The 23,006-nt window shown below is 44.8% G+C and overlaps 1 protein-coding gene across 3 annotated transcripts in view; it reads left to right on the top strand.

The window, feature by feature from the left end:
• Positions 1-22,323, top strand: part of elp1 (elongator acetyltransferase complex subunit 1) — a 49,454-nt gene extending 27,131 nt beyond the window's left edge. For all 3 annotated transcript variants that reach the window (XM_056280990.1, XM_056281063.1, XM_056280923.1), the window contains exons 18-36: positions 2,166-2,281; positions 3,067-3,140; positions 3,444-3,522; positions 3,677-3,756; positions 5,033-5,170; positions 6,933-7,018; positions 7,106-7,254; positions 8,055-8,178; positions 8,895-8,992; positions 10,946-11,147; positions 16,231-16,292; positions 17,225-17,287; positions 17,453-17,513; positions 17,729-17,842; positions 18,602-18,701; positions 19,795-19,922; positions 21,624-21,775; positions 21,971-22,046; positions 22,198-22,323. In XM_056280990.1, coding sequence (XP_056136965.1) covers positions 2,166-2,281; positions 3,067-3,140; positions 3,444-3,522; positions 3,677-3,756; positions 5,033-5,170; positions 6,933-7,018; positions 7,106-7,254; positions 8,055-8,178; positions 8,895-8,992; positions 10,946-11,147; positions 16,231-16,292; positions 17,225-17,287; positions 17,453-17,513; positions 17,729-17,842; positions 18,602-18,701; positions 19,795-19,922; positions 21,624-21,775; positions 21,971-22,046; positions 22,198-22,265 — 1,970 coding nt within the window. In that variant the 3' untranslated portion in view covers positions 22,266-22,323. The remainder of the gene's footprint in view (positions 1-2,165; positions 2,282-3,066; positions 3,141-3,443; positions 3,523-3,676; positions 3,757-5,032; positions 5,171-6,932; positions 7,019-7,105; positions 7,255-8,054; positions 8,179-8,894; positions 8,993-10,945; positions 11,148-16,230; positions 16,293-17,224; positions 17,288-17,452; positions 17,514-17,728; positions 17,843-18,601; positions 18,702-19,794; positions 19,923-21,623; positions 21,776-21,970; positions 22,047-22,197) is intronic.
• The last annotated feature ends 683 nt before the right edge of the window (positions 22,324-23,006 follow it).

The raw sequence follows: 23,006 nt of genomic DNA, 5'->3' as shown, positions 1-23,006 counted from the left end.
CACTCACCGGCCACTTTATTAGGCACACCTGTCCAACTGCTCGTTAACGCAAATTTCTAATCAGCCAATCACATGGCAGCAACTCAATGCATTTAGGCATGTAGACATGGTCAAGACGATCTGCTGCAGTTCAAACCGAGCATCAGAATGGGGAAGAAAGGTGATTTAAGTGACTTTGAACGTGGCATGGTTGTTGGTGCCAGACGGGCTGGTCTGAGTATTTCAGAAACTGCTGATCTACTGGGATTTTCACACACAACCATCTCTAGGGTTTACAGAGAATGGTCCGAAAAAGAGAAAATATCCAGTGAGCGGCAGTTCTGTGGGCAAAAATGCCTTGTTGATGCCAGAGGTCAGAGGAGAATGGCCAGACTGGTTCGAGCTGACAGAAAGGCAACAGTAACTCAAATAACCACTCATTACAACCGAGGTATGCAGAAGAGCATCTCTGAACGCACAACACGTCGAACCTTGAGGCAGATGGGCTACAGCAGCAGAAGACCACACCGGGTGCCACTCCTGTCAGCTAAGAACAGGAAACTGAGGCTACAGTTCGCACAGGCTCACCAAAATTGGACAATAGAAGATTGGAAAAACGTTGCCTGGTCTGATGAGTCTCGATTTCTGCTGCGACATTCGGATGGTAGGGTCAGAATTTGGCGTCAACAACATGAAAGCATGGATCCATCCTGCCTTGTATCAACGGTTCAGGCTGGTGCTGGTGGTGTAATGGTGTGGGGGATATTTTCTTGGCACACTTTGGGCCCCTTAGTACCAATTGAGCATCGTGTCAACGCCACAGCCTACCTGAGTATTGTTGCTGACCATGTCCATCCCTTTATGACCACAGTGTTCCCATCTTCTGATGGCTACTTCCAGCAGGATAACGCGCCATGTCATAAAGCTCGAATCATCTCAGACTGGTTTCTTGAACATGACAATGAGTTCACTGTACTCAAATGGCCTCCACAGTTACCAGATCTCAATCCAATAGAGCACCTTTGGGATGTGGTGGACCGGGAGATTCGCATCATGGATGTGCAGCCGACAAATCTGCAGCAACTGCGTGATGCTATCATGTCAATATGGACCAAACTCTCTGAGGAATGTTTCCAGTACCTTGTTGAATCTATGCCACGAAGGATTAAGGCAGTTCTGAAGGCAAAAGGGGTCCAACCCGGTACTAGCAAGGTGTACCTAATAAAGTGGCCAGTGAGTGTATATCTATATCTATCTATATATATATATATCTATATATATATATATATATATTAACTTTGCACTAAGTGTCTGTTCTGCTTGGGTTTCAGTGCAATGAAACGGTGTTAGCTCTCATCAAAAGATGGATAATGTAATCTTTACAGTTGCATCCTTTCTATATGATGTCAAATTTACATGTATTGACCTAAATCACAGTTACAGTCAGAGTGCTTTACATTCACACAGCGGACAACGGAGAGATACAGAGTAGACTACAATGGGTGACACTTTCTGTCCTTAAACCCTCGATGCAAACATGACACTTTTTAACAATTCAAGTTTCACATTGTGTAGTTGGTTTTTTTTTTTTTTTGTGTGGAAATTTACCCCTTTTCCTCCCCAATTGTACTTGGCCAATTGCCCCACTCTTCTGAGCCGTCCTGGTCGCTGCCCCCCCCGCCCCCCCCCCCCCCCCGCCGCTATCCGGGGAGGACTGCAGACTACCAAATGCCTCCTCCGATACATGTGGAGTCACCAGCCGCTTCTTTTCACCTGACAGTGAGGAGTTTCACCAGGGGGACGTAGCGAGTGGAAGGATCACACTATTCCCCCCAGTTCCCCCTCCCCCTTGAACAGGCGCCCTAACCGACCAGAGGAGGCGCTAGTGCAGCAACCAGGACACATACCCATACCTGGCTTCCCACCCGCAGACACGGCCAATTGTGTCTGTAGGGACGCCCGACCAAGACGGAGGTAACACAGGGATTCGAACCAGAGATCTCCATGTTGGTGGAGAGAGCTCTGTGTTGGTAGGGTATTTTTATAAATAAAAAGCAGGGAAGTTGTCTGTGGTGAAGAGCACTGCCAGGTAACAAGGGTGCTGTTGACTGCAGTCTGTTTGTTTCTCTAGTCTGTTTTTCCAAAACTGTCTCTTATTTACCAAACTTTACCTTTGACTCTCTCAGGGCTGCAGACAGCTCTTGGTGCAGATAAAAACCAGAATGACGAGACGACACGCAGAGTGGAGAGAGGCTCCAGGATTGTTACTGTGGTGCCTCAAGACACAAGAGTCATCCTACAGGTCTGTTGACACACACACACACACACACACAGAGGATTCTGGGTCCTTTCTGGGTTAGTTAAATTCATAGTAATGCTGTCTTTATGACTTTTAGGAGTAGAAATGAATCACAGGGCTAGCGACGTCACAGCTACTAACCATAAGATTAAATCACACAGGTTAAAAACATTTGTCCAACCATTTAACATGGCAGCAGGGTAAAGCCAGCTGCTGAACCATACCACCATCCCAGGAAGTTGAATCAGTTCATCTGGACACAAGGCTTATTGGGATAAACATTTCATCACTCATCCACGTGACCTCTTCAGTCTCAAATTGACTGCAGGTATCCCCAACCTTATAAACAGCACAGTTGCATAATGACCAGAACCAACGATCGGTTTCATATGCAAATTGCCATGACCATTAACTAAAGTTACAATGGCCATGTGTACCATTCACACAGGACTGGGGAATAGTTGCATCACAACATTGTAAGATGGTGATTCTTAGCTGCCCCCACCCCCACCCCACCCCGCCCAGTTCAGGGATGGTCATTCCCTCTTCATGTAGTTGGGGAAGTCAGTCATTTGAGACTGACGAAGTCACTTGGATGAGTGATGAAGTGTTTCTCCCAATAAACCTTGTGTCCAGATGAACTGATTCATGGGATTTCCTCACCTTGATTACCGAGCATGCATCAAGGCAAGACCACCAGTCTCTGTACCAGGTAGCCTTGTTTGTTTTTCTACTCTGTTGGCCACTGCCTTCAACCAGTCGAATCTTGATGTCCTCTGTTTACCCAGATGCCTCGTGGGAACCTGGAGACAATCCACCATCGAGCGCTGGTACTGGCGCAGCTGCGGAAGTGGCTAGACAGGTGAGATTTGGTTTGTTTGTTGTTGGTTTATTTATTAGTTTTTTTATGGAAGACTAATTGGTTGGCTGGGTGTGGAGAGATGGATAAGGTTTGACGGAGAGACAGAGACCCTGACTGGTACAACCTGACCAACACTTAGTTCCATATACATAATCTGGGTCATGTCTTCTCAAATTGGGTGTAGTAGTAGATGAGTATAAAAAGAGAACTCATTCAGTCATGTTTAGTCAAGATTTCTGCCTTTAAGTATTAGTATTGCTGATCTAGACACAGCAGGTAACATTGCTTTCTGTTGTCTCTCAGTCTGCGGTTCAGAGATGCCTTTGTGTGCATGAGGAAGCTGAGGATCAACCTGAACCTCATATATGACCACAACCCAAAGGTAAGAGTCACTGGTTTAGAGACAGAATCTGTTTTATTGCCAAGGAAGTTTTTCACATTACCAGGAAATTGTCGTGGTGCTTTATCTTGTATGAGTTATTATTATTATGGAGAACCAGCAGAGGTCCAGTCACTATCCCCGTCTTCTGCTGCAGGTCTTCCTGGACAACATAAAGACCTTCCTCGCACAGCTGAACACCATCAACTACATCAACCTCTTCCTCACCGAGCTCAAGTAAAAACAACTCACCACCTACCACATGCATGTAAACATGTATTTTTACTGTTAAGATTAAATCTTCAATCCTGGCGGGTGTCCGGGTGGCGTGGTGGTCTGTTCCGTTGCCTACCAACACGGGGATTGTCGGTTCGAATCCCCACTCGGGAAGCGTGGGGTAATTGGCCGGATACGATTGGGGAGGGGGAAACTAATCCTGAAGATTTACATGTAAAAAAAAAAATGTATGACAGTTTCTTTTGTTGGCATATTTAAGAAAATAGTTATTCCACTAACCAAAGCACGAATGCTTTGATTGCTATTTTTAATGGTTACAATGCAGTAGGATTCTCCTGAGAAAAAGGATATGGCACGTACCTTTTTAACATTTTCCATGTGGGAGCCAAATGCAGAAGGGCAAGTGTCTGCTCGTTGGAAGTGTAATTACTGTGGCTAACCAGCAGATATGGCACTCCAAGCTCATAGATGACCTTTACCATCCATTATCCAAACCACTTATCCTGCTCTCAGGGTTGCAGGGATGCTGGAGCCTATCCCAGCAGTCACTGGGCGGCAGGCGGGCAGACACCCTGGACAGGCCACCAGGCCATCACAGGGATTAATTACTGTAAATTATTGTTGTAATTATTCTGGCTAACCAGCAGATATGGCACTCTAAGCTCATAGAAGAGCTTTACCAACTGGTAGAGTAATATCAAAAGTCAAATTCAGCCATGTTTTTTTGTTCCGCGGTTGGAAGGTGCTGACTCAACAGTACTGGCGATTCTTTTCAAACTGATTTCTGGTAAGAGTTGTCTTACATCAAAGCAATCTGGATTGTCACTTTAGGTGTAATAAATTAAAAACAACAGTTCTCAAGATTGAAGCTTTAAATGCAAATTCAGGTTTATGGACTGGCACATACGTTTACACAGACTTGAAATGAAACTTGATGGGATGCTAAACATAAAGACAAAGACATTAATAAAATGTTTAAAGATAAGAGAAACAACAAGCATTCAACCCTATCGACAAAAGCATATGTAAGTACCCGAGGTTATGGAAATATACGTTTTTATTTATTTTAATTTTAAAATAAGGTAAGGAATTTACAGTTGAAACATTTTGGGGGATAATCTTGTGTTAAACACCTTAATAAAGCGATATAAAACACTGTCAGGTTGTCATAAAGCACACCATATGTGTGCCATGTGTTTTATCCTATATATATATATATATGAAAAGTAATTATTGTTTATAAACATTTTTCCACTATTTGAATCCCCTTTCTCAGGGAGGAAGATACCACCAAGACCATGTACCCCTGTCCTAGGAACAGCCCCCAGCACTGCCATCTAGCGGCCGGTAGGAAGAAGGTCGACACTGTGTGTGACGCTTTACGGAGCTGTATGGAGTCCATGGATCCACACCAGTGAGTGACGTTAGACTGTATTTGCGGCCCTTAATGACTTTTCCCCTTCCAGTTTTCCTCCGTTCTTCTTGTCTTCTCTGTACTGAGAGGTGGCTCTGGAGGCTTGTATGTAACACATGACGTTCTCAATGTGATCACGGGTCATCTGACACTGGAGAAGAGGATCAGTAAGACTCTTACTCTACTCCCTGAATCACAACTACTTCCCCCATTGCCCTTAGCAAAGCACTTTCCATCTCCCAGTAAATCATTATGGTTGTACTGGGCAGCTCCCTGTGGTCAACAGTAGAAGACTGTTAGAGTTCCCAAGCATCCTAGAAAACACCTGGAAAATTAAACAATTGATCAAATGTCCTGGAAAGATTATTTAGTTCATGGGAAATTCCAAAGTTAGGTTTGGAAAAATATTTTTACCTGCTGATATTGCATCTTTTTACTGTCATTTTTAGCTGAATTTGTATATCGGTGTGTGAAGTTTGGGTGGTTTGTTCAGTGACTGTAAAGTTACACAGTCCATATAGAGTTGGGTCAAGTCAATTTCATTAGTATGGCCCAATATCACAGATTACAAATTTGTCTCAGTGGGCTTTACAGCAATACAACATCTTGTGCTTAGACCCTCACATCGGATAAGGAACAACTCCCTAAAAAAAAAAACGGAGAAAAAATAGGAAGAAACCTCAGGGAGAGCAAGAGGAGGGATCTCTCCCAAAACCGACAGACGGGTAATGGATGTTGTGTGTACAGAATATAACATTGAAAGAGGATAACAGAATCATAATGGATATGAATATGATGAGGAGGATGCCAAGCAGTGTCCAGATGCCACCAGAAAAGCCCAGGACCTGAGCCACGTGACCACCATCACCATGTCGACCTGACAGGAGGACAGACTACACATGCACACGGGGGAGACTCACATCACACTATTCACACACACGGGAGAAGAGACAAGAAAAAAAACATTAGTCATACATCGGAGTGAGGGAAGGATATAACATTGAAAAAGGATAACAGAATTATATGGGTTTATAAGATATATTTTAAAAAAGTGGGCCAGCACAGTGGCGCAGTGGGTAGTGTGGTCACCTCACAGCAAGAAGGTCCTAGGTTCAAGCCCCAGGGTAGTCCAACCTTGGGGGTCGTCCTCTGTGTGGAGTTTGCATCTTCTCTCCGTGTCCGCATGGGTTTCCTCCGGGTGCTCCGGTTTCCTCCCACAGTCCAAAGACATGTAGGTCAAGTGAATCGGCCATACTAAATTGTCCCTAGGTATGAGTGTGTGTGTGTGTGTGTGTGTGTGGGCTCTGTGATGGCCTGGTGGCCTGTCCAGGGTGTCTCCCCGCCTGCTGCTTACTGACTACTGGGATAGGCTCCAGCATCCCGTGTCCCCAATTGGGATAAGCAGCTTGGATGGATAAAAAAAGTGATGGGAGGATGCCAAGCAGTGTCCAGGTGGTGACTACCGTCACCATGGAGACCTGGAAGGAGGCCAGACTATACGTGCGCACACACAATAGCTAATGATGAATAATAGGAACTGCTGTGAACAATGGTTGTCCTCTCTATACAATCAGTGACCATGAAAAATTTCCTTGGTAAGTCCTGGAAAATTATTTTCTTAAAGAGTAGGAACCCTGACTGGTGGGCATCTCCTTGGTGTGAAGGTTTAAAACTGTGAATATGAAGCAGAGCAGGGTTAAAATGATACTCAGTTAAAGCAAAGTTTGTAATACAACATTTTTATTTTGTCATCTCCTTCCAGTTACTGTCTGTCTGTGCTGACGGCACATGTGAAGAAGTCAGTTCCTGAGCTGGAGATTGCACTACACAAAGTCCACCAACTTCGAGGTAAAATGAACGCATCCTGTGAGAACCATTCATAAAAACCTGCTTGAAGTGATTTTTATGACAACTGAACTTTCTGTGTTTGTGTAGTGAACCCGCCTGACGTTGCTGGCGCAGTCAGCGCCGAGGAGGCTCTAAAGTACCTGCTCTTTCTGGTTAATGTCAACGACCTTTACGAGCACTCTCTGGGCACCTACGACTTCGACCTGGTCCTCATGGTGGCCGAGAAGTCCCAGAAGGTACTGGCCACAACCAGAGTGGACGATGATGTCACTCGGTTTACACACAGGAGGTGTAGGTCAAGGAGAGGCGGTGCTAAGCAGGAGGACAGAAAGATCAACACTTTTCCTTCCATTTGAAATCTACAAGTTTAAAACTGACCCGTAGAGTTCTGGGTTCAGTCTAGATAAGAACATTAGTTTTATCTGGTTTAGATCAGCTGCTGGACGGCAGTGGACACGGTCGCGAGTGGGCGGAACACAGTCCAAGAAAACTAGGAGAGGGATGTCCTCTAAGGCAGCGTTTCCCAACCCAGTCCTCAAGGACCCCCTATCCTGCAGATTTTCATTGTAACTCTGCATAGGTAGCCCTGCTTGTACTTACTCAACCAATCATCTCACAGCACTTAATTATGCAAGGTGTGCAACGGCTGACATAATTCATTGCTGATTGGTTGAATAACTACAAACAGGTGCCTATTCAGGGTTGCAAAGAAAATCTGCAGGATAGGGGGTCCTTGAGGACTGGGTTGGGAAACACTGCCCTAAGGTTTCTTTACTTGATTTCAATTAATGTCATTCAGCAACACTTGTCTGATATTTACTAGTTATATTAACCCCAACTGATATTTATTTGTCATATTAATAACCCTGGCTGATATTTATGATTCATTAAATCATGCTCCAGAAAAATTAAACTTAACACCTTTTTTTTAAGAGCTTTGAACCTGGTGACGACTGAAAGGTGGATTTTGGTTTAAGTCAGTGTTAGTAAGAACGTATACCGCATTTCCATAAACTGTCTTCTTCCTGTCTGCTAGGACCCAAAAGAATACCTGCCCTTCCTCAATAAGCTGAAGACTCTGGAGCCAAACTACCAGCGCTACACCATCGACAAACATCTGAAGAGATACAGAAAGGCTCTACATCACCTCAGCAAGTGTGGTGAGTTTCTGTTTACCAGGCTTGCCTCTACAGATTACAGCATTAAAATGTGATTTAAAGACAGGTTATGGCACATGTAAATGTCATGTTTATTTATTTGACATCATATATATAATATAGATGGCAGCACGGTGGTGCAGTGCCGCCAACCAGGTAGCGCAGTCGCCTCACAGCAAGATGGTCCTGGGTTCGAGCCCTGGGGTAGACAAACCTTGGGGGTCGTCCCAGTTCGTCCTCTGTGTGGAGTTTGCATGTTCTCCCCGTGTTTGCGTGGGTTTCCTCCGGGTGCTCCGGTTTCCTCCCACAGTCCAAAGACATGTAGGTCAGGTGAATCGGCCGTTCTAAATTGTCCCTAGGTGTCAATGTGTGTGTGTGTGTGTGTGTGTGTGTGTATGTGTGTGTGTGTCGGCCCTGTGATGGACTGGTGACCTGTCCAGGGTGTCTCCCCGCATGCCGCCCAATGACTGCTGGGATAGGCTTCAACATCCCCGTGACCCTGATTAGGATAAGTGGCTTGAATAATGCATGGAGGAGAGATGTGGTGCCCCTCCAGAAATGCTGATGACATGCATTTAAATCCAGTTTGAGTCCCTTTTCCGAAACCACAGCTAACCTCAAGTCTTTTGACAGTCTGGATTCTGTAGACTTTCGAGGTATGAACTGTTCAACTGATGGCGTTTGCTATCTTGCACTGACTTCCTGTTTTGTGTGTGTAGGAGAGGAACACTTCCCTGAGGCTCTGGACCTGGTTAAGGAACAGAACCTGTATACCGAAGCACTGAGACTCTACCCGGTAAACAGCCCTCAGTACAAGGTACCGCTTACTGAAACCTTTAGCATCTTCAACAAGTTCCAGGTTATCTATTGTGTCAGCGCACACCTCACTGCCAAACAACCACCAAACATTGAAGCTGAATTCCAGCTACTGGTGATATAGTATCTCTTATTCCTCCTCATCTGTTTAGTAGCCACAACAATTTTTCCTTCTTCTTCAAACTTAACTGGTGCTGCCTGCCTTATGTCTGCATGTCTGCTATGTTCAAGACGTAAAACACTATGCACTATCATTTTTCCCTGAAAAAACACAACATAGTTAAATAAAATAGATACATAAATAAAAAATAGGCAACTAAAAATGTGTTTGATTTCAATATGCAAGCTGTTATCTTAAATACTTATATGGATTATCTATATACACCAGTAGTAGAAAGTATCAAAAAGGACATGTGTTGGCATGTAAATCTTTAGGATTGCAGCTTTTAAATCAGTTAAAATCTTCCTTGTCCAGCGCTTCCCCTTGCATTTTTTTCCAGCAGTGGTGCTGTTGTGCGCACTTTATGTCCAGCAGCATGAGATGCCAGCCCGTATTCACGTGTTGGAATAGCTTAAAATTTCAGCATTTTCCCCAGGTTTGTGGAAGAATTAGGTGCATGTATTTGGCGGGGGTGTTGTGGGTCCTCCCCCAAGAAAATTTTATGTTTTCCAGTAACAAATATGCAATTTCACATCATTTTGGACCATTATTATTACCATATCTATGTATAAAAGTCAGAAAAGCTAGAGCAGAAAATAACTAAACAACACCCAAAAAACTTTAAAGAAAATACTTCTTAAAGAAGTCCACTGGGGACCAGCCACAACCATTAGATGTAGGAAAAGTCATTTATTTGGTTTTGATGCTCTCCACATTGATTTTACATTCATTTGGCTTGGGTGCTGCGCCGAAGCCTCATAATGATTACTGCCCATCGACAACTTACTGCGAACCCTTTCCTCTGCTCCACTCCCATTCAGCGTCGCTTTCTGTCGCTCGCTCTCTCACACTCGCTACGTACACAAATTACCCAGCGCTCTATTCCTTAACACTAGAACGCCTGGGATTTCGCTCCCACCTAAAACGACCACCGCCGGTTTCTGAACTCTATGTTCTGTCAAGATAAATACCCAATTGAGATATTAATGCACTACATATGTTAGTATGTCTGTTAGGAAACGACTGACACCAAAATTAACATTTTAACAACTATAATACTATTTTTCAAACAAATTTAAAATCGCCACTGTCCAATACCTGTAAATACTGCACCGCCTCGGTGGTAGTCGTGGGTCTGAAACGGTGTCTGTAACCAGACATGTTGGAAATAATCAGAAGTCAAGTTTAGACTATTTCTCTGCACTAGAGAACGCTAGTGTGTTTTGAGGACAGAGCAACGACCTTCAAGAAGGAAATGACATGACCAACACGCGTTATAAATAGTGACATGACGCGCAAATTACGAGCTGTCTTTTTGACCGCTCATGGTCGTTTTAGGTAGCTCTTATAACTTTTTTATGTGCAATTGATCTAAAACTCCTTTCAGTGCGAATATATGCAATTTTAGGAGCATTCATGGAGCGGCAGGTCTGTAACTTTGAAGATCCAAAACCATCAAAATGATGGCCTTGGTCGTTCTAGTGTTAAAGGAGCTAGATTTCTCTTATCACAGTACCTTTCACGTAGCTGTCCTTTGTTGAATGAGGACAGCGAGGATTCTGGGATTTGACGTACTTGTCGATGACTCAAAACAATTCCACGATAACATAAGGTGTTATTTTATTCTGCTGTTATTTATATGGTGTTATTAGGGGAAACGCTGTGAAAGTAAATTTAGGTTTTACAGACGGGTTGCTCCGTTGTGTATGGAACTGGTGACCAGTCTGACCAGTGCTGCTGGTTCACATCCCAGTCGTGATTATTAACCCTGACCTTTGCCCTCTGCCCTGCCAGGCCCTGAGCTGTGCCTACGCTGAACACCTGGTGGAGCATCAGCAAGCGGAGCAGGCAGGGCTGTTGCTATGGCGATGTGGCGAGCCGTCCCGCGCCCTCCAGGCCTTCGTCAGCAGCAGCAGCTGGAGACATGCCCTCTGTGTGGCCCAGCAGGTCCCCCTCCCCCCCGACCAGCTGGCGCTGTTAGCCCGAGACCTGGCAGGTAACCTGTCTGTCTCTGACAGTCTCTCCACTGTCAGTTAGTCTGTCTACCAGTCAGTCAGTCGATGAACTAGTTAGTTAGAAAGCCTGCCAGTCCATTAGTTAGCTGTCTGTCAGGTACAAGACAGTTCACCAATTTTACGTTTAGTCATATGACCTTTACCAGGATACGGACTGTTCTCTGTGGATTTTGATGTTCTTGTTGTTGACTACTAAACTTGTTCTGAATAAACACGACGTTTATCTTCAGTGAAACCGACTTTATTCACTCCATTTCTTCACGATACCAAGTGACCAGCAACTTGCTCTCAGCATGAGCACCACCACAACTGCGCATGACAAGAGACTCCCGCCTAGAAGGGGCAATACACTGCACATGCATAACCTGACCAGAAGGGGAGCTGTCCTCCATTACATTAACTAAATAGGGATGCATAGAGATAACAACATGTTAACAATCTCATTCTCTTTTTTTAAAGAAATAAACAGAAAACAAAAAATGAAATTCACAGCGTGAATTATGGAACATACATTTCCAGAGAAATCAACATGTCATGGAAACATTTGAGAACAAAATCAATTGTCCATCCAACACCCTTTTAACCCAGGTCCCATTGTCCTTCACAGAGTGCCTTTAAGAGCACAAGAGCCGATGCTCCTTTCTTTGTGAGACAGTCAGCGAGTTGAGTTTTCGTGTCTGACCAACGCACCTCCTTGATCTTCTTGCTTTGTATGAGTTCTTTAATGCTACTGATTTCCAGCCTAAGTCTTTTCTCTGTGACTTGCTTTGTAGACTTGAGAGCATCATACAGAGAGTGGTTATCAGTCACACAGAGCACGGAGGGAGCATTCAGTTCAGCATTGCCAGTAGTTAGTTCAGAAAATAGTGTGGCCAGAAACATTGCATTGTCTACTCCATCTGACATAGCAAGAGTTTCCCCTGCGAGTGTACTGCGGACCACACGTCTGATTTTCTTAGAGGGCCAGCTGAGTGGGGAAAACTTCCCTCTTTCTCCCATAAGTGTTATCAAAGTACCTCCCTGTGAACCTCCATCAGGGAGGTTCCCAAACGAAGCATCACTGAATACTATCAAGTTCAAAGCATCAGTGTCATTAAGGGGCTCACTTCTCTGTGTGGCCCGACCTGCTTGAATGGGTATAGGCTGCAGATTGTCAATGTAACTTTGTTGGTGTACCTGTACCTCACCGTTTACCGTTACAAAATCCATTCCTACATGAGAAAACTTTTCATGCTCCTCACGACCAACCTTAAACACAGATTTCAGTTGCGGGATTACGTTTGATGAAAAGTTTGATGTGCCTGCCCAGAGAAAATCATCTACATGACATGCAAGCACCCCAGTGACCTTACATTGCTCATCCAACCAATAAAATATTGCTGGATCCACCTGAGACACTCTACCACCAGTAGTCTGCATGATTTCCTTCACTTTGTTGTACCAATATAGTGATGCGTCTGCAAGTCCATAAACACATTTCTTAAGTTTCCATACAACATGTTCACAGCCTGCTTCTGTAGGGGGGCGGATATAAATATCCCTGGATAGCTCCATACCCTGTAAAAATGCCGATTTGATGTCCATAGAATGCACTTCCCACTGGTTTTGACATATCACTGATAACATAACTCTAAGTGAATCAGTAGCACATGTAGGGGAATCCTTTTGTAGCTCTTGAATATTTATCTCTTCAAAACCTCTGGCAACCAGTCGTGCTTTAGGCACAATACCCTTAGGTGTTTCTTTAAGACTACAAACCCATCTAGTAGAGATACATTTCTGACCTGCATCTTTAACTACCTCGAAGACATTATTATTGTGCCAGTTCTTTATTTCTTCCTGTTTAGCTGCATCAAATGAGATGTCTTTCGTTATAAGTACATCAGCTTCTCTGTCTGTTTCTATGTGGAGATTATCAACTTCTGAGATATCAACTGATACCTTTTGCCCATCACTTCCATTATTCTCTAGATGTTGCATGTTATACCATGTTTTATATTTCCCTGTAGCTTTGCCTGCTCTCCCCAAGACTCTTGCTCTAAGTAGAGTATTGTCACCTCTGTTCATATATGTTACAGTCTGTCCTGTTTTTAAACTCATACCTGCAGAGGGGACAGGATTATCATGTGCATTAGGCTTATGGGCCATTTCAGTTTGTGCAACATTACTTTCAGGTAACTTATTCTCTCTATTTTGTTCACTGGCTAAATCATCAGCTACATTGTTTATACCTTGTTGATCATTTCCTGTTTCTGTGTCTTGTTGATCATTTACTGTTTCAGCATCATTTTCATTTTGTACCATTTGTTCTTCGTTAACCCTTGTGTTCACCTTGGAAAGTCTAGAGTGATGTACTCGCACTAAGATTCCACCATGCCTTACAAAAACAACAGCTCCATCCTGACCAATAACAATTCCTGGTCCTTTCCACTCATTACATTCAGCTCGTTTGTAATACACCTTGTCACCCATGTCATATTTTTCATCTGTAGCTCTGAGCTGTTTACGTAGTGCTCGTCTTATCCTTTCTGAGCACTCTGCTTCAGTGAATGCTTTTCTAGCAGCATGTAGGGCCGAAATGTGCTCTCCTACTCTAGCACTCATAGTAGTACCCTCTAGTGCGGGTGGTTTATCAACCAGTACAGAAGGAAGGTTAGGATTCAAACCATACACAAGTTGACGTGGACTGTAGCCGTGCACATTATGCATACTGTTCTTAGCCATAAGAGCCCAGTCCAGGGCCGTTTCCCAGTCACAGCCACTTTCTCGCCTGACCTTCAGAATGATGTCGGTGAGGGTCTGATTATGCCTCTCCAGTAGTCCGTTGCTCCAGGGACTGTATCCCGCTGTTGTTTTCGTCTCAATGTTAAAGTTCTCAGCCATATCACGGAACTCTGCATTATTGAATTCTCCTCCGTTATCGCTGTAGAGCCTCTGGGGGGCGCTGTGGATTCCTATCCATGTATGAAGAAATGACTTGACGATCTCTGAGGACTTCTTGGTTTTTACAATGCTTCCTGCGCTGAACCTTGTGAATTGATCAATGATGTGGAGGTACCATACCCCTGGTTCCAACTCATGCAAATCTACTGCCACCGTTTCATTAAACGTTGAAGCAAGAGGCAAGCCCACAGCAGGCTTTGGCTTCGTCTTGCTGTATCTATGGCAAATATCACAGTCCTGTACTATGTGCTGCAAAATCGTGTCACACTCTGTGTCTTTATTTCCAGAGCTATGGATGAGCCGCTGCAGCCTCTCGGCGGAGGCGTGACCGAACTGTTTATGCAATTTCAGAAGAACTTTGTGTTTCTCATTTGCGGTCATATTTTCTGTGACTGTGAGGACCTCATCTTCATTCAGGCTGTTCTCTGGAGCCGTCAGTGCTTCAGTTTCTATTGGCTTTGTTTCTGTGCTCTTGTCTCTGATATCTATACAATAGTGTCCCGAGCTGGTTAATTCAAGAGGGATATTTTGATTAAACATCACAGCACTATCATTCTCCATATCCAAAATGGTCCCTGCCCTTTTCAGTGAAGTCTTACTCAGAAGCAGTGGGATATCAGCTTTAACTACTTCAGTTTCCACTTGACATTTTGTCTGTCCTATTTTTGCAGGCAGTTTCAGTATTTTGGAGGAATGTACTATATTCCCATCTCCAAAGCGAAATGGTCTGCTGCTTGGAATTTCACTTTGCGCTATCTGGTTCACTTGGCTTTGACTGAGGTCTGCGACAAAATTTTCCAACCACTTTTCTCCGCATACTGTGCGGGTACATGCAGTATCAATGATAGCTGTCCCTAACGACTCAGTCAGAAAGATCTCTGATGCTGATTCAGATAGCGAGGCTTTGGTAAACAATGTGTCCTCTACTTTTGCTGGCTCTTCAGTTAGCTTTACTTGCTCGCTATTCTTGTGGGGACAGTCCTTGGCCCAATGGAACGTGCTCTGACATACAGCACATTTTGATCGCCTACCGAACCTATCCAGTGGGTTAGTACCTTGTAACGGTGGCTTTTGTTGTCCAACCTGTGTTGTCTGTGACTCTTGTCCAGCTTGCTGCACAACGTTACTTGTTCGTTTAAATCTTCCTCGCGAGCGCTGCTCTGTGTAGAACACTTCATCTTTTACTTGTATGCCATTAGTCGCGTCGACTTGTATTTTCCCTCCAAAAATCCTCCTGAGCGCGGACTTCATTGCCGCAAACGTTAGATCCGTACACGCTGTCAGCGCCATTTGCCTACTCCTCTCGTCTAGACAAGCCGTATCCAAAAGTTTAAAAGCCAATACGGCATCGGGAAGAGTCATATCATACTTTTTCATTCTATTGTATCGCTGCTCAAAGTCAATCACATAGTCCGCCATGGACACAGAACTGTCCTTCTTGATACAGTCAAAATACGAATAAGCATCGTAAGCGCGGTCCCTCTCTTCTTTGAGAAACATTCCATCTAGTTTTGCAATTAAAACGTCCATACCCCCATCTGTATTCAAGTCTGCAGCGGGTATTTCCATGGCGATATCCCTTGCCCTTCCTTCAAGCCCCAGGACGACAGCAAGGGCCTGTTTCTTCTTATCCAGCTCAGTAATGAGCTTCCACATAGCAACTTCATTTTTCCAACTCTCGTACGGTCGGGACTCATCGAACTTCGGTGGAACTTTGTAGCTAGCAGAAGCCATTTTCTGCTAACCATCGACTGCTACCAATGTTGACTACTAAACTTGTTCTGAATAAACACGACGTTTATCTTCAGTGAAACCGACTTTATTCACTCCATTTCTTCACGATACCAAGTGACCAGCAACTTGCTCTCAGCATGAGCACCACCACAACTGCGCATGACAAGAGACTCCCGCCTAGAAGGGGCAATACACTGCACATGCATAACCTGACCAGAAGGGGAGCTGTCCTCCATTACATTAACTAAATAGGGATGCATAGAGATAACAACATGTTAACACTTGTTGTTTAACTTGCGTCAATATAATGATCGACTCATTGTCTTTTATAAATCAACCAGCCTCTTGGTTCTTAGACATCATCAATTCTCTCTCCTTCCTCCGTAGAGAAGCTGATGGAACAGCGAAGGTACACTGAAGCAGCGCTGCTGTTGGATCAGTATGCAAAGGTAGAAACACTTCATATGCTCATCGTCATCCATCAGCTTTACTGACATGCATTGTATTTCCTACATTAGAAATGCTATGCCTGGGCATCCAGGTAGTGTAGCGGTCTATTCCGTTGCCTACCAACACGGGGATCGCCGGTTCGAATCCCCGTGTTACCTCCGGCTTGGTCGGGCATCCCTACGGACACAATTGGCCATGTCTGCGTGTGGGAAGCCGGAGGCGAGTATGTGTCCTGGTCACCGCACTAGCGCCTCCTCTGGTCGGTCGGGGCACCTGTTCAGGAGGGGAGGGGAACTGGGGGGGAATAGTGTGATCCTTCCACACACTATGTCCCCCGGTGAAACTCATCACTGTCAGGTGAAAAGAAGCGGCTCTGGTGACTCCACATGTATCGGAGGAGGCATGTGGTAGTCTGCAGCCCTCCCTGGATCAGCTGAGGGGGTGGAGCAGCGACTGGGACGGCTCGAAAGAGTGGGGTAATTGGCCGGATACAATTGGGTAGAACCCCCCCCCCCCAAAAAAAAGAATTATGCCTTATATAAAAACAGGATAAAGGGAATTAAATTTAAGAATTCAAGTACAACGAGGTGATATAGTAAACCAAAAAGTCAACAATGAAATCTAAGTAGAAAGAAAATAGAAGGAAATAAATGCTATAAGATTTAAAAACTGGAAATTATTTTACTAGCATTTGGAATTTTTATTATCTGCTTGATAATAAACATCATGGACAGACATTGTTAAAACAGAAGCATCATTAAAAGCAGCCGTCAATGTGACATGTTGTTGAGCTGGTGTGAAACTGGATTCAGAGTGGAAAACAGATTTGGTGAAGCGCAGAAACAAGTCGCCTGGTGGGACAAAAGCAGCAGCCAGACATGTTTGTGGATTTTGATGAATTATGCTCAGAATGTGTTTCTGTCTCCGACAGGACTGTGAGGAGGCCATCTCGGCGCTGATCATAGGTGCAGTCTGGGAAGACGCGCTCCGATTGGTGCGTTAGTAGAAAAGCCATCATCTGTTTTTTAATCGACTCGCCAAGTGTTTTAATACTTCATCGATGACTTTAAAAGTAAAGTACTGCTTTTCTGTTTTTAGAAGAAAGTACATATGCTCTGCCTTATAATACATCATAGATATTTTCCTTTGTTTGCCTCAGGTTTATATGCACAACAGACAAGACATCATCGAGACCAACCTGAAACCAGCTCTTCTGGAAGGTACAGACGACCAATCTTGGTCTCACTCTCGTGTAAAGTAACGCTTAATGTTTAAAGTTTCCCTCTAACCCTAATGCTAACACTTTGGGAAGACTAGGCGTTAGATCTGACACTTGTTTAGGATATCCATGATGTTGGATATCATACTCAGCCGGTACAGAGACACACCGTCACATCTGTGTGAAGGAGGCTGACGGGGTGTTATCTCTTCACAGCCTTCAGTACCCAGATGTCTTTCCTGGAAGCTCAGACGGCAACGTTTGTCCGCCATAAAAACCGTCTGGCTGTCGTACGAGAGCTGAAGGAGAAGGCCAGACTGGAACTGCTTGGTAAAAAACAGTTTGGCCTTGTCATTTAGAATGTTAACTTGATGCATAACCTATGATAATGAACTTCCTTTAGCGCAATTTACAAAGCACCTCATGATTACACAACCACTGAAGATAACAACAAGGAGTATCAGAGAAAAACTGGTATTCTAAAAGAAAGATAAGCTGGAGATAAACCGGGGCGTCCAGGTAGCATGGTGGTCTATTCCATTGCCTGCCAACACGGGGATCTCGGTTCGAATCCCCGTGTTACCTCCGGCTTGGTTGGGAATCCCTACAGACAACTGGCCGTGTCTGCGGGTGGGAACCCGGATGTGGGTATGTGTCCTGGTCGCTACACTAGCGCCTCTTCTGTCAGTTGGGATGCCTGTTCAAAGGGGAGGTGGATCTGGGGGGGAATAGCGTGATCCTCCCACGCGCCACGTCCCCCTGGCGAAACCCCTGTCAGGTGAAAAGAAGCGGTTGGTGACTCCACTTATATCGGAAGAGACGTGGTAGTCTGCAGCCCTCCCTGGATCGGCAGAGGGAGTGGACCAGCAACCGGGACAGGTCAGAAGAGTAGGGTAATTGGCTGTGTATAGTTGGGGAGAAAAAGGGGGATAACCCCCCCCCCATAAATAAATAAACCATATGAAACTGAAGACAAACTATAAATGTTTTGTAGAATGTGTCATGCAGAATGCAAAAAGAGCAGTGTGTGTCCAATATAGTAGACTATAATATTGTATCATGTATTTTTTGTGTGGTCCTTTTTGTCAGATGAGGACGGTGCAAACTGTCCAGATGGGGATCTCTATTCTGAAGCCAGCAGTGTGATGACAAACTCCAAATACTCTCACAGCAACTCGCGCATCTCTTCGTAAGACACACACACAGACACACACACACACACACGCACACAGATGCCTACATACATATACCTAAATTCGAACATGTAGAAAACTCAAAGTAACCAGGCCCACCGTTTGTCTTGCTCGTGCCCAGGACAAGATTATCTCCAACCGCCCCCCCCCCCAAATTCCCGATTGGCCATAACGCACACACAACAGATGTTTTGTCTGTGCACAGCAAAAGAGCTCTCCTCTCTCACATACTATTTAATCCAGATATAGGCTGATTAAAAGGGTTGCCCAACTGCCAAAATTCAATCATTAGAGACTTATTTTGCTTGCACTCGCATCAGCCACCTGCTGCTCTGACTCCTCTGCAGGCTGGGTCTCTCCTCTTCTCTGACTCAGCTACTTCCATCCCCTGACTCAGCTGTTCTGTCAGAGGACGCGTCCCGTTAGGCTTTTATACAAGCTAATAACTGGACGTTAAAGTTAAAGCTATCTGTTAGCTATTACTGGCTGTGTTGCCAAATGTTTAAGCTAGCTAGGTGGATGTCTCAACTGGCTCTAAATTAATACCCTCCACCGCCACTGCAGTTGGGGCTGTACTTGTTGCAGCTGCATCCTCCACTTGAATATCTTTTTTCAAATACTTGGCCGTAAAGTCCCTTGCACCTCTGCTATGATTTTCTCTTTTTCATTTCTCTCCTTTTCTGAGCACCTGACTTTGGACGACTGGCCATTTTGAAAGTTTACTGGAGGGAGAGAGGGGCTGGCGAGATGTTAAACGTTTGACAATACAGTAGCATGACAGACCAAACCATTTTTTGCATTATAGGGAGAGATAGTCAAATTGTTTTCAACCACCATGTCAAGGAAAATTAGGAAGATAAAAATTAACAAGCTTTTATGTGACTCACAAATACAATATTTTTGACAAATTATTCCAGCAAATTATTGCCCCAGGGCCCGGGACAGTTGACCCAGTGTTCCCCCGGTCTCAGCGGCCCTGACATTAACACACATGCAAACATAACACAAACATAAATAACGCACTGCTACATTTTGTCTAAGCAGGATGCAGCTTCTCATGCTCTCTGCTTCTTTCTCTCTCTCTGCCAGGAGGTCATCCAAGAACCGCCGTAAGGCAGAGCGTAAGAGTCTGAGTCTGAAGGAAGGGAGTCCCCTGGAGGACAGAGCGCTGATGCATGCCCTGACAGAGATGTTCACTTCTGTGGACAAGATGAGAGGTTCGTGCTGCCCCCTGCTGACGCTCTTCTGCTTCACAACCATTATTTACTCCTTATTCTCAATTTCTATATCAAGAAGAAGAATATTTGTTCTGTTGTACATTCACCACTGGGAGCTGCCCAGTAAAACCACTCAAAACACAGTCTGAGTGTTGGTCACTGGGCATCCCCACTGGAATCACTGGTGCTTGCTCGTTGGTATCCAGGGAGTAGTTGCTGAGCGCAAACAACCTCTCATACACACACACACCTTTGTCTTTCCCCTTTCCTTCATCCCTTCTCTTCGCTTCTGTAAAGTTTAATTTTGGTGGGGGAAAAAAGGGGGGGACCGGAGGGTGTGCTCCAATTATCGGGGCCTCACACTGCTCAGCCTCCCTGGGAAAGTCTACTCTTGGGTGCTGGAAAGGAGGCTCCGACCGACTGTCGAACCTTGGATCCAGTAGGAACAATGCGGATTCCGTCCTGACCGTGGATCAACGGACCAACTCTTTACCATTGCAGAAGTGCTGAGGGAGGCATGGGAGTTTGACCAGCCAGTCTACATGTGTTTTGTGGACTTGGAGAAGGCTTACAACCGTGTGCCCCAGGGCACTCTGTGGGGGTTACTGTGGGAGTATGGGGTACCGGGGCAGTTGCTACAACCCATCCGGTCCTTATATAACCAAAGTGAGAGCTGTGTCCGTATTCTCAGCGCAAATTCAAACACATTTTCGGTGGGTGTCGGACTCCACCATGGTTGTCCCTTGTCTCTGATTCTGTTTGTGATATTCATGGACAGGATCTCAAGGCGCAGCCAAGGTGAGGAGTGTGTCCGTTTTGGGAACCTCAGAATTGCGTCTCTGCTCTTTGCAGATGATGTGGTTTTGTTGGCTTCATCAGAACGGGACCTCCAGCACACACTGGGGTGGTTTGCAGCAGAGTGTGAAATGGCCAGGATGAGAGTCAGCACCTCCAAGTCTAAGGCCAGGTTCTCTACCAGAAAATGGTGGATTGCTCCCTCCGGGTTAGGGATGAGTTGTTACCTCAAGTGAAGGAGTTCAAGTATCTTGAAGTCTTGTTCACGAGTGAAGCTAGGATGGAGCAGGAGATTGACAGGCGGATTGGTGCAGCATCAGCAGTAATATGGACATTGTACCGGACTATTGTGGTGAAGAGGGGGATGAGCCAGAAGGCAAAGCTCTCAATTTACCAGTCAATTTCTGTTCCAACTCTCACCTGTGGTCATGAGCTTTGGTTAGTGACCGAAAGGGTGAGATCGCGGATACAAACGGCTAAAATATGTTTCTTCCTTAGGGTGTCTGGGCTCAGCCTTAGAGATAGGGTGAGGAGCTTGGACATCTGGAGGGAGCTCGGAGTGGAGCCACTGCTCCTTTGCGTTGAAAGGAGCCAGTTGAGGTGGTTTGGGCATCTGATTAGGATGCCTCCTGGGCACCTTCCTTTGGAGGTTTTCCAGGCACATCCAACTGGGAGGAGACTCCGGGTAGACCCAGAACTCGCTGGAGGGACTACATGTCCAGTCTGGCCTGGGAACGCCTTGGGATCCCCCAGGAGGAGCTGGAGGGCGTTGCTGGGGAGAGGGACGTCTGGAGTGCCCTACTTAGCTTGCTGCCACCGCGACCCGACCCCGGAGAAGTGGCTGATGATGAGATGAGATATTTTGGTGAAGCACAAAGTAACTATCATCTGTCTTCTTTCCTCCAGAGGAAGTGCATAACCTGTTGAAGACCCTGGTGTTATTCCAGTTTGATCAACAGGCAGAGAAGTTACAGCTGGCCTATGAGGAGGCTCTCCTGCTGATGGAGGCGGCTGTTCCTGAGGTGTGGCAGGAAGGCCTCTCACAGAACCAAGCCCCGGTGAGAGTTTCCACAGGAATGGACTACTGTCATTCCCCCCCATCAACCTTTTCATAGCATCTTCATTCTTCTACTGGTACAGCGGTCAAACCACCAATAACATAACCAGTAAACATTACTGCGGATATAAAAAACACTTAAGATGGCAGTTAAATAAAATAAGTTTTATTTGCTGCTTATCTTCTTGTTTGACAGATAACTGGCCCCAACTCCACAGCAAACAGCATCACGGCCTCCTTTCAGCAGCAGAAGGTTACTGGCACTCAGCTAGGTCAGTGAGATGGGTTGCATCTAAAAGAGCTTTTAAATGAAGTCTATTTTTCTCACAGTAAATGACCACAGTACTCTGTAAAAACAAAGTCTCCTCTTTCTCACTGTTCAGGACTGTTTTGATTAATTTACTTTTCTTTTTCCTAATATAGATGCTGAAATCTTCAGACCCCCAAAGATGAGAAACAACATCAAGTGGAAGCTTATTGTTCTTAAGTAGACTGGTTAAGATTTTTTTTATGTAAACTGTAAATGAAAATGGCAATTCTTTGTTAATAAAGATACATTTAAATGATCTCATCCTTTCCATCTTTTAATTCCATGCAGGATGGAAATAGTAAAAATGAAAGATTGCCTCTTTTAAGGTGGAATTAGTTTGAGAGGCAGGCAGGGTTGTAGCCATGACTCTTGTCCTACTGTGAAAAAGACAATAAAAAGCCATCATTGTTGTTATGAAAGCCACCTGACGAAAAAAAAGAGCATCGTTAGCATGAAAGTACTTCACTAACACAGATGATGAATGACAGAAGGGCCCTTTCTTATCATACTAAAGGAGAAGCTAATATCGACACTTCCAGTTTGTTCCTGCTACACCATTACATTGCCTCGCCAGAACTAAGGCTTCATTTTGCAAATGACCGATGAACATCGTTGTCTTGTCCCACCCTGTGCAATCTGACCAGTAGCTAAACGCCTTCCCCCACCAATCACTGGAGACTGGAATTGTCTTGCATCAGTTTGACAGAGAAAGGTTGAAACTGAGAAATAAAACACAATTACCGAAGCCACTTAAATGTTGTGAAGCTGAGTCACAGACACCCTACAACAATAAGTGTCGAAAGAAATAACGGAAAATATAACTACATACGGGTATAGTACTGTAGTGTTGCTGTAGCTAACAAGGGCTTATGAGCCCTTGTTAGCTACAGCATTATGCAGTGTTATACAGTGTATGTAACAT

Source organism: Lampris incognitus, chromosome 1, assembly GCF_029633865.1.
Source record: "Lampris incognitus isolate fLamInc1 chromosome 1, fLamInc1.hap2, whole genome shotgun sequence".
In the NCBI taxonomy this organism is placed as follows: domain Eukaryota; kingdom Metazoa; phylum Chordata; class Actinopteri; order Lampriformes; family Lampridae; genus Lampris; species Lampris incognitus.
Note: the sequence above shows the minus strand (reverse complement) of the source record. Positions and strands in the feature narration are given on the sequence as shown.